Source organism: Panicum virgatum, chromosome 5K (genome assembly GCF_016808335.1).
Source record: "Panicum virgatum strain AP13 chromosome 5K, P.virgatum_v5, whole genome shotgun sequence".
In the NCBI taxonomy this organism is placed as follows: domain Eukaryota; kingdom Viridiplantae; phylum Streptophyta; class Magnoliopsida; order Poales; family Poaceae; genus Panicum; species Panicum virgatum.
In genome coordinates, this window is record NC_053140.1 from 24,794,709 (window position 1) to 24,807,933 (window position 13,225).

The 13,225-nt window shown below is 40.3% G+C and overlaps 2 protein-coding genes across 2 annotated transcripts; both read left to right on the forward strand.

Annotated features, from left to right (window-relative positions):
* The first annotated feature begins 904 nt into the window (after positions 1–904).
* LOC120706989 (RNA-binding protein Y14A-like) lies at positions 905–6,437 on the forward strand. Its single transcript, XM_039991744.1, has 4 exons — positions 905–1,241; positions 3,281–3,417; positions 5,167–5,312; positions 6,083–6,437. Exons 1-4 carry the CDS (start codon positions 974–976, stop codon positions 6,111–6,113), a joined length of 582 nt encoding a protein of 193 aa, XP_039847678.1. The 5' UTR covers positions 905–973; the 3' UTR covers positions 6,114–6,437.
* A 1,164-nt stretch (positions 6,438–7,601) lies between these two features.
* On the forward strand, positions 7,602–11,857 carry LOC120706990 (dual specificity protein phosphatase 1B-like). The gene is made up of 5 exons (XM_039991745.1): positions 7,602–7,920; positions 8,261–8,396; positions 9,687–9,807; positions 10,593–10,738; positions 11,466–11,857. The coding sequence occupies exons 1-5, from the start codon at positions 7,765–7,767 to the stop codon at positions 11,501–11,503; spliced, it is 597 nt and encodes a 198-aa protein (XP_039847679.1). The 5' UTR covers positions 7,602–7,764; the 3' UTR covers positions 11,504–11,857.
* The last annotated feature ends 1,368 nt before the right edge of the window (positions 11,858–13,225 follow it).

The following is a 13,225-nucleotide window of genomic DNA, read 5'->3' on the forward strand; positions in this document are numbered from 1 at the left end:
CTCACCTCGACCTCGACCTCCTCCACGAATGCAGGCCTGGGCTACGACGCGGGTGAGGCCACGACGTCAACAGCGCCGGCTGCAAGGTGGGGGTGAGTCCCCTCGAGCTTGTAGAAGCGGTGCCACATTGCGGCGACCTCGCCGAGCAGAGCCTCGCGCTCAGCGTCCCCTCTGTGCAGTCATCGCTGGCCGCGGTGCTCCTCGCGGAGCCACTGCGCCTCCTGGGCTCCTCCGAGAACGAGGACAAGGAGGAGCCAGCGGCACGTGCAGGGAGGACGGCCGCGGCGCGGTGCGTGCAGGGACGGAGGCGCGGGTGGTGGAACGAGGAGACGAACAGGAAAGTGGTTGCCGCGCCCACGGCGGTGTTGCAGTGACCATGCTTGGGGAGGGGAAAAAAGAGTAGTAGGCGGGTATGGCTGGCTGGTACGTGAAATTAGCTTTTTGACACAAATGTTTTTTAACTCACGATTATTTTTATGGTCTACACTTCCTTCCACCTCCCCTTCATCTGATAAGTGAGTTTAGCGTGAGGGGTACGACGGATTCGATCTGAGTGAGAATTTTTTTTAATTATTTTCAATTTTGGGAGAGATGTTGAGAGACTTTTATCTTTTGTTTTTTATACTACTATTTCATTTTGTGAATGCGGATACTCGAGGAAGAATTCGAAGAAGGCATCGACACATATTATAATTCGATTTTCATGTTAATTCTTTTTGTGACGAATATTATATTGTATATGCTTTTGTGTTTTCCTTTGTCAATAATACTCAACTAGATATCTTTTTTTGAAAACATTTACAAATTGTATTAAATTTTTTAAAATGCTAGGACTGATGTGGCCCCCGCAAACTCGCCTCAACCCCTGTAAAGCGGTCCAAGGAGCGGGAGCGCAGCCCTTCTCGTTAGCCTCCGCGCCGCCGCACACTAACACAAGACCACCCTAGCACATCGGCCAGGCAAGCAGGCGGCCATGGCGGCGGCGAACGCGGGGGATGTTGAGGTGGTCGACTTCGACTCCGATGACGACGACCTCATGGACGACGACGCCCCCGAGGCCAACCCGGCCCCGGCCGCCCCTCGCCTCCGCTCCACCATCGCCGCCGGCGGGGACTCCGCCGCCGCCGTGCGCAAGACCAAGGGCCGCGGATTCCGCGAGGAGCCTTCCTCCTCGCGCCCCCTAGCCGGCCGCGCCGATTTCGATTCTCTCGGCTCCGACGACGGCCCTGGACCCCTCAGATGTAAGATTCTTTGGGCCTTACCCCCTTTCCCTCTCCAGCTTCGATCCCTCATAGCGTAGCTTCTTGACGTGGTGCTGGCGGTAGTTCCTCCTTTCTTGGCCGGATTCGACTCTGGCTGTTGGTGTCCTAAGATCTTGCTATGGTTGAAACAGATGCTGCGATCTTGCGAGGTTTGTAGGGTTTGATTTTCTTGGGCGATTCGCCGATTGTAAGCTTACATGTTTCCTGCTGTTGTGCTGGGCTATCAGCTTCGAAAGGTTACTACTTTGTTGGCAGTGACAAAACTAGGGACCTCACGCAGTAGGGTTCATAACTGACGCTGTAGTTTGCCTTGCTCAGTCGTTATTTTTAGGAGCAATTCTTTGTATAGAACAATTGAAGCATGGCAACAGCAAGGAGCTTTGATCTTGGCTATTAAATTGTGGTCACTTCCTTTGGGTTTCTGAGTTGGCATGTTGCAAAATTCTTCTGGGTGAAGGTATTTCATTCTGAATTTTTCTTATTAATGTGGATTTGGTATGAGTTTTATGCATTGGTTCTGCTTCTGCATTTAAATAATTACAGCAGCAACACAATAACAAATAAGTCCTAAACAAATTGAGTTAGGCTAGAGATGGAACTCCAAATGATTGACTGAAAAAAAGAATAACATAAAAAATAGCCCTTTATTATTTATGGGGAACATATCAAGGTGCAAACCAACCCCTTCGTGCAAACTTCAATCTGGGCCTCCGGATCAACATCCAATGTGGGAGGGGGGATTTGTAAAAGTGTGATTATAGGCGGGCGGTTAATTGTAAAATTATCCAATCCCCCATGCCCCTTGGATGTTGATCCGGTGGCCCAGATTGAAGTTTGCACGGGGGGGGGGGGGGGGGGTGGTGTTTGCATCTGATATGTTCCCTTATTTCTGCATTGAAAGGATTAAATTTGCCAAAATTGACTGTTCATGCATTACTCTTATAAGTTTGGTTAGGTATTCTTCATTTAACTGCAAATGCAAAAGCTGATTTGTTGATTGATTTGAACAAGGTATCTTTTCCATCTTTTGTTCAAATCTGTTCATTGTTTTTTTACAAATAATGCTATGCCTGCAAAAAGTTCTCTGGAAATACGACATACATTCTGATGTATTACCTCCCAATTATGCAAATGAAACCTTTCAATTAACAACTTATCAGATTGCAAGGTTGTTCCTATCTATGTCAGCATGTAAGTACAATTTTTGCAGAGCATTCTGTATGTACAGCATTACTCATTTCTGATATAGGTGAATGTGCTAGAAGTTTACAATTTTATGGCAGTAATATTGTTGTTTCCTTATCTCTTTGGATGGTTGGGTGTGCTAAGAGTTGGAATTGATTGTGTGCGCATGCGCTCAGAAAAGGGATACATGATTGGGGAAGTTGTTCTGAGCATAATATTTTGATATGTGACCTTTCCTTTGTGGTTTGTGTCATATATTGTTCGGTTTGAGATACCAATTTAGAGGCATGTGCTACAAGCTACATCTGTCAAACTATTCATTCTTTTCCGGTCTTATGATTACATATTGGAAGACTTTTAAGATGGTTGTAGTTGTACTATTTGTCACCAAGGATTGATCAAAATGTATCGTAAGTTTGTAACTAAGTCCTATATTATGAGATGCGTGTATTATTACTTGTTTAGAGCCTTACATTTAAGAATATTACAGATACTTGTATGGAGTTTTAGTTGTTGGCTGAAATTTTGTAGATCAAAATTTATGTTATATGTCAAAGATTTGTTGTCTGTTTAATATTTTTCTTTTACAGATTTACATAATGTCTCTTTCAAAATGTATATATAGTTGCTATGCATATTTCTTTCTTCGGTTTTGAATTATGTAGTTCACTTTGCTCTTGCTCAAATGCAAATTTAAGGAAGTTTATCAACTAAACAAGAACCCAGTACATTACTTCCACGACTATATATCTTTAGTTGAAGCAGTGCTACAAAAACAATCAAACCTTATTGCTTTAGCTCATGTACTTGCCACCTTTTCTGCGTGTTTGCAGCTATTGAGGGGTGGATTATTTTGGTAACCGGCGTCCATGAAGAAGCACAGGAGGATGATCTACATAATGCTTTCCGGGAATTTGGGCAGGTCAAGAACTTGCACTTGAATTTAGATCGTCGTACTGGATTTGTCAAAGTAAGTATTTTGTTCATCTCTGTCACATGTTCTTTGCTTTTGTGGGAACTCTATCCAATTCAAGTTGTTGTATTCTTTGAATATATGTAAAAGGTTATCAAAGTGTTACAAACAATTCCTGTATCTGATATAGGTAATTATCTTTTTGTTGCAAATAAATGTGCATGGCAAATGCCATTACTTATGCTTCTAGAACGTATGCTAGATTATAAGACCGATGCAAGATTGCAAAACATTTCCCTTCTACCATTCAAATTTGACTTGAAGTTGGGAAGTCAGATACTATTAAGGTCATAACTGTCATACTTCCTTCAACAAATTGACAAAGAAATGTTATCCTAAACGCTAAACGGTAAACAGTTGGTCACCTACTGTTTAGCCCATTATTCGGGCAAAACGGGTGTTTAAACGGGAAAAGCGGCCGTTTAAACGGTGAAAACAACCGATTAAACGGAAACGGTGTGCCACTGTGTAGCGTTTAAACGGTGTTTAAACGGGCTAAACGACCGTTTAGGCGAACAATAAAGAACTATATCATAATAATGCTATAATAATGAAAGGGTTTACTTTTCCTTTTCGACTTCACTTGAAGCATGGAGGTTGGTACCTACAAAGTAAACTAAATTGATATAGTCTGGAACGTGCTAAAATTAAATACTAAAGCATAGTTTCTGTTTAGTAATCCATGAGATGTGTGCTTATACCACCTTGGATGAAAGATCCTTGGACATGCAGAAAATAAGATGCTGCATAAGCATACTAGGCTTTAGTGTGTTTTTTTTTGGATAAAAGTGATGCTATAACATGGTCTTAGTAACCTTTTAGCCATTTTTTAATTCTTTTAGTTTGTTAATATAGTTGCCATATTGTTACGTTCTTGTGGCACATGCTGGGATTACTTTTTTCTTGTTGAGTTTTCCACTTCTCCTGAAAACAGGATTTTGATATTTGATATCTGCCTTCCTTCAGTTTAGAAAACTCAGTTTCTTAATTTTAATGTCATGGTACTATAAGATAATAAAATGAAGAAAGTTTTAGCTGTTTTTTTTCTTATTTACCCGAACTATTCTGATAACTAATTATTCTTGTACACGTGCTTGACACATGCTGGTACCAGTTTTGCTTTAGTTTTTGCTCTTATAATCCTTTTACATGTAAACAGATCTATGATGATTATGTGTTTAATGTTGTTCTGTGTGCTTCCAATGAATATGAGAAACTATCATTTTTCCCGTTCATGTATGCATTTACTTCCTAAATTCTGCCAAACTTTACAGCACATTCCTCTATTTAAAGCTGAAACATTATGTTAAGTAGATTTTCTTAACTCTGTATACAACCTGACTAATATCACCAATGTACACAAGAAAGATGAAGTTGTAAAGGCGATGGATATTTTGGGGTAACTAGGCTTTATGCTTTGCCAAGAGCTTGAGATTTTGAGGGGGACTAGAATTGTTTCTTCATTGTTCATTGCTTAATTAGATTGATACATCTTCTCTCATTATATAGAGAGGGTTACTTGACCTGTAAGCAAGGCTTACTTAACCCATAAGTAATATCCTAACCTAATCAATCTATCTTATTCCTTTCCTAACAAACCAAATCCATCTAATCTAATTTGACGGGTACTGTTCACGCGGTACTGTTCCGCGTGGGCCCTTGGGCTGGCTCCGCCTGCCATCTCGGTGGCAGCCTGCTGGCTGCCCATGACAGAAGTTTTAACTGTTTTCTGTGTATCATATGCAGGGATATGCTTTGATTGAATATGAGAGCTTTGACGAAGCCCAGGCTGCAATAAAAGCAATGGACGGAACTGAACTTGTTACACAGATAATAAATGTTGACTGGGCATTTAGTAGTGGCCCAGTCAAGCGAAGAAATGTTCGCAGGAGGTATTTTCTTTTATATTATCAAGTGCATCCGACTCTATTTGTGTTGAACTTTTGGTTCGGGCTTCAAGCTACACAAGTTCCATATGAAAGAGATGATGTGGCCCACAAAGTGTTGTACTGTCATTCAAACTTTTTTGTTGAGGGAAACCTGTCATTCAAACTCATAAAGTGCTTATAGGGAAAAATGATAAGTTTGCTTTGAATAGTAATATTTGTCCCTTTTTATAGTTTAACATTTTTCATAATATCTTAATCATGTTCCTTTGACATGGTAACATTTGTGCTATACTTATTCATAGGCAGATTGAATTGAAATACAATGTATTTGAACTTGATTTTTTTGGGCTTTTCTTATAGACTCAGTACTTGTGAAACAAAAGTATCCTTGGTTGCACCCTAAAGGATGTGACCGCTAGATATGTCTCCATCTTGACCTTGTACTCTTCATCAGTTGTTAATTCTTTGCCACATCAAGGGGAATTTTTATGTGTATGTAGTTGCCTTCCAACTTAAAGGTTTTCAGTTAAAAAGTTAAAAAAAAATTGTTTACCTACGCAGAACATATGGAAACATTTTTAATAACAATTTACATGCTTTATAGGCACTAATGCCTTTTCTTTATACTTGCTCATTTGGGGACATGCTATGGTTATGTTTCTATATGTTTGTACGTATGTTTAACTACATTCATGACAGTATTCATTATTCCTATCTTTGATGTTTGGTTTGGTTGTTGCTACGGCTTACATTTGTCATGACCAATTTTGCAGATCAAGGAGCCCTGCCAGGAGGAGATACTGAGCTTGCCTTCTCCACCATGTCATAAGGAGGGCTTGTGTGATGAAACCTGAGCTTGCTTTCTCTACATTGTCATAAAGAGAGCTTGCGTGATGAAAATTATCTGTTTTCCAGGTTTTGCGCTTCCCGATTTCGTGAGTTTAGTTTGACGCATGATGGTTTGCTTTTGTTTTCCAACTACTATGTAGCATGACTGTTGTATCTCATTTCCTGTTTCCTATTATTTTGGTATACGTGGGTGTTTGTACAAACATGCCATGAGTATTGTGCCTCGGATTGTAATTGCGATCTAAGTTACCCTGAAATGGATGCTTCGACTTTTTGCTATCTGGCCACCGCTGGACCATTGTATAATACGGTTCACATGATAGGTACCTAAGTACATGTAGGAAGACATGCAGTGCGAATTCAAGCCATTCTGTTTGCTAAGCAGAGGAAGTACCTGTGCGAATGGTGATTCAATGGTTGACCTTGTGTCCTTACGAGTGTGTACGGGGACGGGGAATCAAATACAAACACAATCTACTCGATAAGAATCTGATATGGAAACACATGATTGCCACTTCGCTGGATACAGTTGTACAAAAGAACACATCATCCGAAGCAATTTCCATGGTTGAAAACATCATTGTTACAGTTGATGACCAAGATTTAGTTGAATTTGTGTATAAAAGAACACATCATTGCCTCATTGGGAAGCAATTTCCATGTTTAAAGTTGCATGTGGTTAAAGTTTAGTTATTGAAAACCAAAGTCTTTTCCTGTTAACTTCAATGCTATTGAGGAACAGCAGGTCGAAATAAATACACATCATCTACAGATGTGATGTTGAGGCTCTGTTTAGTTGGTGAAAAGTTGTTGGTTTTCGTACTGTAGCACATTTCGTTGTTACTTAATAAATAATATTCAGTTATAGATTATTTAGGTCTAAAAGATTCATCTCGTGCTAATTAATTAGACTGTGTAATTAGTTATTTTTTCAACTACATTTAATGTTCTATGCATGTGTTCGAACATTTGATGTGACGAATACTGCAGATTTTTTTTTGGGAACTAAACAAGGCCCCAAGCAGCATCTGTGACTTTTCATACTTGGCAAGGAAAGCAATTCCTGTCGCAACAACACACCTGATCAATTAGGGGAATAAATTACGTGAACTGAAACAAAGTATAGTTAAAACGGGCACCTTATTTATAACATGATTATGTGCCGCATGAAAGGGATGCAAGACATACAACATTATGCAAATATAGGTACTATGAACTCGACTGACTTATAAAAATGTTGAAACCTAGTGTGGTCCAGATTAAAGTTTGCACAGTTTGTACGGAAAAATCATATATTTTCATTTAACATTTGGGGTAACATAACATAATAATAAAGTTAATATTCTTGTTTCTGGAGAGGAAAATCTTCTTGGTTGGACAGGGCGCGAAATCATCGGCGAAGCTTAGAGGGGTAAGATCGGTAAAGACGCACATATTCCTTGGCAAGGAGAGCCAGGCATCCGTCCGTAGCGATTACCCGGGTCCTCCTCGCTCCCCTCGCCTCTCTTCGGTCGACAGCAATCGTCGGGGCAACGAAAGGAAATCCTCGATCTCCTGTTCCCACTCCTCACTACCCAGCAAGCGCGCCGAGAGGAGGAGCGAAGCCATGTCCATGCCGGGGCCGGGGCAATCGGCGGAGAGAGATGAGCGCGGGAGGGACGACTACGAGCAGCAGCAGGCCCGGGTGCTCATGGCGCTGATGCAGGGTTTCTGCGCCGCGCGGTACCGCAAGGCCGACAACACGCCATGCCCCATCGAGCAGGTCTCGCCGGTGGTTCCATCTTTCGTTCTTTCCAACTCGATCTGTTTTCTGCGTTTCTGTGCTCTCTGTTCCACGCGAACCCTGTCATGGATTAGGGGCTGGCACTGAGGATCTTGGTGCCCGACGTTGGGATATTGTATTTAGGACATCGATCGCTTTCTTTGTGTGGTTTTCATAGAAGATAATAGCGTTTATCTTCAGTAAGAAGAATTCCCCATCTCAATTAGTTCATCTGATTTGTTCTCGTTAGGAGAAACGAATTTTGCTTGTGTACCGTATTTTTAATAATGAAATTGTTATGTTAAAACTGCTGCATATGTTTGATTGTCACACCTTTTAGGGTCTCTACTTGGGATCTGTTGGCGCAGCATTGAACAAGGAGGCTCTTAAGAGCTTGAACATCACCCATGTATTGATTGTAGCAAGATCACTTAATCCAGCTTTTCCAGCTGAATTCAATTACAAGAAGATCGAGGGTAATTCCTGTCTTTTCTTTCTTGATAAATTTGCAAAACTGCACGTGTGTTTTCATATCTGTTGAAAGTATAGTTTAGTTTCCATTTTCTGAAATTATACACTATGAAATTTGAGCAAGGAATTCTGATGCATCACGCTGATAGAAATTTAAAGGCTCTGCACATAAAGGACTTGTTGATTTTTTTGCCATGCCACACTGAGCAAAGTACTGGTCATGTGCTCATTATGCAAAAAATTTAAACTACAAAGGTAACTGTCCATTTAAGCAAAACACAGAAGTCATTGATGGGCAACAGCCCTAGTGACGCAATTGTGGCATTACTATGCTCCTTATCTCCATGATGATGCCATGAACTTCCTCATTCTCCTTGACCTTTGCACCATGCGGCAAGGCTAGATCAGAGGAGACCCTTGTGCTGAACTTCATCATTTATATTATTAGCACAAAATTTTCAAACAAAGCTTCAATAAAATACCTATAATTTGATTTGTACCCTGGTGCCTATGCACCATGGTGAATGAACTTGGCGTCGCCCCTGTGTGTGATATGATCGATCACCTCCTTGGGCTCTAGAAAATTATCATCACCTGTCTTGCTGATATATTCATTTGGTGTATGTGTTGCCACATGTCCCATTCTCAACTCATAATTACTTACTATTTGCTATCAGAGCATAGGAAAACATATTTTGAGTTAGGCAAGTAGTAAATTAGTGAAAATCTGTAGATTGGAGGCCCGATGTAGGAAACATAGACTAATAGGAGCTAAACCAGATGTGCCATCTTCACAATCTACTACAGTGGCCAATTGTGACCCTATTTTCTCTGCTGGAGCAGATCTTTTGTGGGATGTGTTGATTGAAACTAAAACTTTGCAGATATAGTTTTAATTTAGTCAACAAATCTATAGTTCATCATTTACTTAACCTAGCCCAAATCATCCCTGGTTTTGGTCCAGCTCATATGGAAATTGCTGCACTGCTATGCAGCCAGCAGGCCTGCCCTGCTTGTTTCTGTCAGATACAGATGGGTTCCTTAATCAAATTGGTTGAAATGTGTGCCAAAAGAGAAAGCTGTCCTTCCCTGGACAATTGAGTTCTTTTTCATCGTCTGTATGAAACAGAAAAGTAAAAATATTAATTGTTCAATTTTCTGATAGTTTTGCCACTTTGTTCTGTTGACATTTTTTTTTTCAATTTTCATTCATTTGGATAATTCCTTTATCAATTTCATTGCTTTTTTATCTAAGCTCCATGCACTACTAAGCCAAGCTTTGTTTCTCAATGTAGTACTTGACAGCCCTGACACTGATCTGTTAATGCACTTTGATGAATGCTTTAGTTTCATAGATGAAGCTATAAGCTCTGGAGGCAATGTGTTAGTCCATTGTTTTGCTGGGCGGTCAAGGAGGTAATCCCTCTCTCCTCTCCCTCCCCCTCATTTTAACTGCTAAAACATTTCCTTACGTTACCAGCAACCCAGTGAGGTGGTAAAGGGAACGATAAGGCTATCATGAGGTGGTGTGTGGTTTCATACAGCACCTGAATTTTCTTAGCATGATCATGCTTTGCCTCCAGTAGATCATATTTAATATATTGAACAGTAGAATTAACAATGTTGCCAACACCATGTTGCTCGAAAACTGCCAACACTGAGGTAATCAAAATGTTCTCCTGTGTCAAACATGACCAATCAGTTCATATCTATCCAAAAAGTTATGATCAAGATATAAGTGACCCATTACTGCAGTATGTCACTTCACAGAAATTTTAATGCAACCTGTGTAGCTTGCTAAGTTTGTCAGTCTGATTACTTAAGTTTGTTAATTTGGGACTGAATGATAGAAATTCACAGCAAACTGATAAAAGTCAATCTAAAGACTTCTGTATTTTGACAACACATCTACTATGCCTGGATGTTTAGTTTTATATCGGAAGACCTATGTGCTACTCTAGAATAATCTCTACAGTTACAAAATCTTTCATCACTTACGTTACATGCAAAGATTTTCATCAACATTTTATACTTACTAGATCTGATTAACTGTTTGTGATTAACAGCTGAATATGTCAATAGTTATATGCAATGATATGTTCCTTAACCATTTCACATTGAATGTTTTATTCATAAGTATCATATTATACTGCATTACTTATTTTTTGTTTCCCACTAAGTTATCTTTATCAAATGTTCAGTGTGACAATTGTTGTTGCATATCTAATGAAGAAGCATCGAATGAGCCTCGAAAGTGCCTTATCTCTAGTTAGAAGCAAACGACCTCAAGTGGCTCCTAATGAGGGGTTTATTTCCCAGCTGGAGAACTTTGAGAAATCCCTGGAAGGTAACACGAATAGCTGCACCGTTCTACTTTATTTTAAACCGGTTTCAGAGGAAGTGTTATCTGTATCTTGCTTCATGATTTTTTTTTCTTTTCTCTTTGTTGTTGATTACCTTTAATTTTAAGTGGTAGCAATACACGTTATTCGTTTGTCTTTTCCTAGCTGTATGCAAGCAAAAGAATCCCTGACTGATGAAAATTGTGTGAAAACACACTTGAGATTTGAACCACAATACAACTGTTTCATGGGAAGGTGTTTCATCTAGTTGAACAGCTATATGGGGGTCTGCAGCTGCAGAGTAGATTTCCATCTTTAGTTTATGAGTCATTGCTTCTTCATAAATGATACCAGTGTCACCAGCACATATCATTCTTTTAGAAGGTAAATCAAGCATATTATTTCTTCTCTTGATTTTGTAATGGGGTTTCTGTTTTAGTGTTCTGTTACTTTTCTCTGTGGATTTGTTGTACAACATTAGCTGTCAACTTTTACAAAAACCTGGTGCAGCATGCATCCTTCCACATAGTCCTTTTTTTCAAGTTGCATAGAAAATGTAATGGTAGTGGAGGTACCTACTGACTGGAATTGAAGAGAATAAGGATGCGCATAGAGCCTTCTGTAAAACTTCTGCCAGTATTTCATAACACGTTCATGGCCAACTCATAGTTTGTCAGAAATCCAACCTTATCAATTGACACAAACTCACTTGCCAAACTTATTTATGTGCAGTGGAGCAGGAGCACAGAACGCATTCTTTGCAGAGCTAATTATAGGTGTAGGAGCGTGTATGTCAAGAATTCAATGTCAAGAGCCTCCTGCCTACATATGAATGCCTTGGTAAATCGGTAGGGCTTCACTGCTTTGTTCTGTAAACAAGTGACATTGGTCACTCATCGAATGGGTTCCATTGAATGTGGTTTACATGCTCAACAATCATCACTGTAATTTCTATTCCAATGAATCAAATGTTAATAATCTGTGCTACTTCTTATTTGATTTTTTACTTGTACATTTAGGCAATATAATCTTGATGCTTAAACTATATTAAGCTGCAGTATGATTGACGTAGATTATGTATATGATTCTTCTAATAAAAGTCGCCTGCTGACCTTTTTCATTAATTTTACGTAATATGTGAGACTGAATTGTGGATGATGATGATTTTGGTGATGGCACATGTTTTTATTTGCTCGTTTTTTTAGTATAAAAGGCAGGAGCACTGTAATATCATCATATAAGAAGTTGTTACCTCATATTAAAACGAGACCAAACTCGATTAATTAGAGAAAATTGAACATAAATCCCAACAATTCCAGGCCTAAATCTAAACATAGCTGATCTAGTGCCAAAGCTCTGGAAAACAAGACACCTAGCACCTATGTGGATAATGCTATCCACTACCTAGTTGAGATTTTTTGAAGTGACACTGTTGGGGAGGTCCCCACAGCTCCAGTTGAGCTAGACATGTATGCGCGGAAAGCGCTGAAACCAAAACAACTAGAATCAACATGCGGTGTTGCCGCGCTTGTGCTCAATATCGGGTATTTTAGCGTTATGAATAAATTCATAATAAATCTGCAAGTGCACGGATATCGTTGTAGCTTTCACCTCAGAGTATTCCAAGGGTTATCGAATCCACACGGAACGTGTGTGCACTATCTTCTATTCTAGTCGGTCCAAGGACACACCAAGATAGGTAGAAGGTTAGAGAGGATTCCTAAGATAGTGCTACTGCTGAGTTAAAGGTCGATCTCTCGGACACAATACTTGTTTCGGGTATTGACTTACAGCTGGTCTGCCAGTCGACTCCGACCAACAACTCTACGTTATATCCGAACATGGAGGATTACAATGGACCAATAGGGCTGTCACCATCTACGGCCTACCTCTAACAAACCGTGGGATATAAGGCAAACGAAGAATAACTCATAGCCTAGACACCACGCCTACGCTACTGATTACTATTGCAGTCTAACTACGTATGTCGACCCGTAGCAAACTACAACACTCTGTACGAATACAGAGCGACAAACCCGCGAGTAAGAGAATTGATCTCACTTAACTACAATCACTACTAGAATATACTATACCAAATAAAATACTATAGATAGAAACCACGAATACTTGCTAAAACTCGAAGAATGTAGCAGCATCCGTAGAGGTACAAGCTGGGAGCAGAGTGCCGACACCCCGGCACTTCCACCGAACTACTCTCTCACTCTCGTAGAGGTACAAAATGGAGAAGAGCGCCGACGACCGGCGCCCCTCCTGAGTACCTCTACCCTCTGTCCTATTCTAAGACAACTCTAAATCAAGAGAAGGCTTGAGTGAGCCCTTGATGGATGTTTTGATTCTTACCCCCTCCTCTCATATATATAGGGGAGTGCCATGGCCTCTCTAGCCCCGAGATTGGGCCCATGCCTCATGGAACCGACCTTGGCATCGAATGAGAACGTGACACGTGGAAGATGGGGGGGGGGGAGGCAAAC